The sequence below is a fragment of the Gossypium arboreum genome, chromosome 6 (assembly GCF_025698485.1).
Source record: "Gossypium arboreum isolate Shixiya-1 chromosome 6, ASM2569848v2, whole genome shotgun sequence".
Classification (NCBI taxonomy): Eukaryota; Viridiplantae; Streptophyta; class Magnoliopsida; order Malvales; family Malvaceae; genus Gossypium; species Gossypium arboreum.
The window spans coordinates 136414306-136417428 of NC_069075.1; the positions used below are offsets into that span (position 1 = coordinate 136414306).

The following is a 3123-nucleotide window of genomic DNA, read 5'->3' on the forward strand; positions in this document are numbered from 1 at the left end:
TCTAAGTTGATCTGACGGTCAATGTTGAAGATCAAAAAAGAAAGTTGTTTGAATTTTAATTCGCAGATTTATAATGTTCAAAATTGTTTCATGGAAAAAATTAAACCAAAGAAAAAAAAGTAGAACGAGAGCTTTCGATTGGTGCAGGTAATGCGAACAAAAAAGGCCACACAACAACGATTTTAGTAGCCTAGTGACTTTGAAAACTTTCAATAATTTAATGACTATTTTAAAACTTTTTATAATTAAATGACTAAAATAAAAATTATCCATAATTTAGTGATTAAGAGTGTAATTTACCTTACAATTTTATATGCATTACAGCACACCAAAAAGCTCATTAAAAATAAAGCCTGCAGATCCTGGAAGTTGCCTATGAAGAATCCTATGTTTCCCTCTTTTTCTTTCTTTTTAACTCACATGATTACATTAATTAAACAAAAGGGTTTTCTATTTTTGCCTTATATAATCTATTTTTTTGTCATAAGATATCATTTCCTACAAGGGAAGGATTAAGGGTGTTAAAGATTAAAGTTAAAATTCAATGTCAACTCCCATTTCCATTAAAAGTTTGCAAATTGACAGTTCTTATTAATCATATTTGAATTCCACATGTTTGGTAGAAAATATTAATTATACCTGCAGACAATGGAGAGAACTGTGGGGTTTTACCATGAAGCAGGAAAGTAATTAATTTCTGTCAGCCATGTCCATATATATTCATATGTGGAACCATACTTATTGACCAAATGGATCTTTCCAAGTGTGAAAACCCAAGTCTCCCCTCCATCTATAAATAGTAAAGCAACATCCTTCTTTTCTCCCCCACATTCAGTTCTTGTATCATTATTTCATTGCTTTCATCACTTTAGAAAGAAAAAAAGAACAAAGAACCCAAACCCAAAAGCTACACAAAGCACGTTTCATCCTTCTATTAAAGCATTGCTTCAGTATTCTGCAATCTGCAGACTTTGCCAATGGTGAAGACTGAGCACAAGATCCAACCACCTCAGTCAAAGCAAATGGCACCATCATCATCATCACCACCATCATCATTATGCAAAAAGAAGTACAAGGGTGTAAGAATGAGGAGCTGGGGTTCATGGGTGTCAGAGATTAGGGCCCCAAATCAGAAAACAAGGATTTGGTTAGGGTCGTATTCAACACCAGAAGCAGCTGCTAGAGCCTATGATGCTGCACTTTTATGCCTCAAAGGTTCCTCAGCAAATCTCAACTTCCCACTTACATCCTCCCATTACATTCCCGATACCATAATGTCTCCCAAGTCAATCCAAAGGGTCGCTGCAGCTGCTGCGAATAGCTTTGTTGATGACAATCCCGCCGCCGCTGCCACCCCGCTAATATCTCCACCACTTGCGCCCTCCACATCCTCCAACACTTCCTCACAATCTAATCAAGTCGATGATGATGTGTTCTTTATACAAGCTCTTGTGGACGAGCCTGTTTCTATGATGGAACCATGGTACTCTTTTGACAGCCTGCAAATGCAATCTCCCAAGTTCGGTGATCAGGTTTTTAATGTAACCCCATTTGATCCACCGTCCATGACAACGATCGATGATCTTTATGAGGAAGCTGGCGATATTCGTCTATGGAGTTTTTGCTAAAAAAAAAAAAAAAAAAAACCCAAACACAAAAACAAAGTCAAGTCGTTAATTAGTACTACCATATATTACACCATTCATTTTGTTCATTTGATTTCATTATTTATATATTACACCATTCTTTTTTTTTTCATTTGGTTTTCTCTTCATCGAATGATCTTCTTGGGCTTGAAGATGTTACAGACAATGACCAAAATCCTTTTTTCTTTTTTTCATACTTTCAGTTAGGAAAAGAAATTCCACATGAAGATGACAATAGGAACCTCAAATGGGGGATTTCATTTTCAGTATAATCAATTTATGTGTAAATTATGAAAATGAAGTGTGTCAAATATATATTCAATGTTATCAATAACAATAAGAGAAGAAAAAAAAGTTGCTTAATATCTATACCTATAGCTAATCATCCAAACTCCAAACCTCTCTTGAAATCGGATAGGTTGAGAAAAAATATAGATTTAAGCCTAGATAAGTTTTCCCTTTATATTACGTATAAAAATTAAATATAATAATATAGTATCAACGAAAATTTGTTATATAATTCCTTATTAAATGATTAAATTTAAAATTAATTTATGGTAAAATTGTTCAAAATAAAGAAAATTATGTTTAATCCCTTAAGAATTGATGAAACTATAAATTAATACATCATAAAATTATATTTTAATCTTTCAAAAATTTATTATTCAAGTCTGGCTTCCTAAAAGAATTTATGGAGTCTTATATTGTTTATATTTAGAAATTTAATAAAAGAAAATTTTAATGATAGTAAAATGTATGTAATTAGTTAATGTTAAATAAAAAATTATGATTTTTATAATTAGGATGAGGAAAATAACTATATTTTTAAAAAATATAAAAGAATGAGAAAGCCTAAATGGGCTGGAGTTAACTATTTATCACTATGGTCGAATTTAGATAATTTGAAACTCATTTTTCTAATCAAGCTTAAATACAACTACGTATGTCATTGTTATTATATATGCATGAGTCCAACCCAAATTTAACTTGGTTCTAACAATAAACCCTTTAACTGCCTGAGTGAGCAAATACTGCTAGAAGCTTAAGAACTTTTTAAGTTTGGATTTTTCTAAGAAAAATAATAGTAATTTTGTTGAAAGGAGGTTGGCCTCGGATCCTCAACGAAAATTATTGTCTTACTTGGGGATTTCATCTTTTGTACTTCAAGGAGAACTCAAAGGGGTTCACAGAGTTTAGGAAGCACCTTAGTTGATGCAAATACGATTTGCAAGCTTACAGAAAAAGTGTCAGTATTGTCAGAAATATTAATGATACATGTTGCGTCTGTGGGGACTAAATCATCAACCAAGACTTCAATACCTAAGGTTAAATACTCTCAAAATTCTAAAAACTCCTTTAAGCTCCCCTTAAAATTAGAAAAACAAAACCCTCAATAAAATAATACCTTCAATTGAAGGTCCAAATCCAACCTACCCTCAACAAATTTATAAATATTTATCTGTAAAAAAAATTAAAT

At 32.0% G+C, this 3123-nt stretch overlaps 1 protein-coding gene across 1 annotated transcript; it reads left to right on the forward strand.

The window, feature by feature from the left end:
- The first annotated feature begins 749 nt into the window (after positions 1–749).
- Positions 750–2000, forward strand: LOC108485884 (ethylene-responsive transcription factor ERF014). The gene has a single exon (XM_017789730.2). The coding sequence runs from the start codon at positions 978–980 to the stop codon at positions 1626–1628; it is 651 nt and encodes a 216-aa protein (XP_017645219.1). The 5' UTR covers positions 750–977; the 3' UTR covers positions 1629–2000.
- Positions 2001–3123: the final 1123 nt, after the last annotated feature.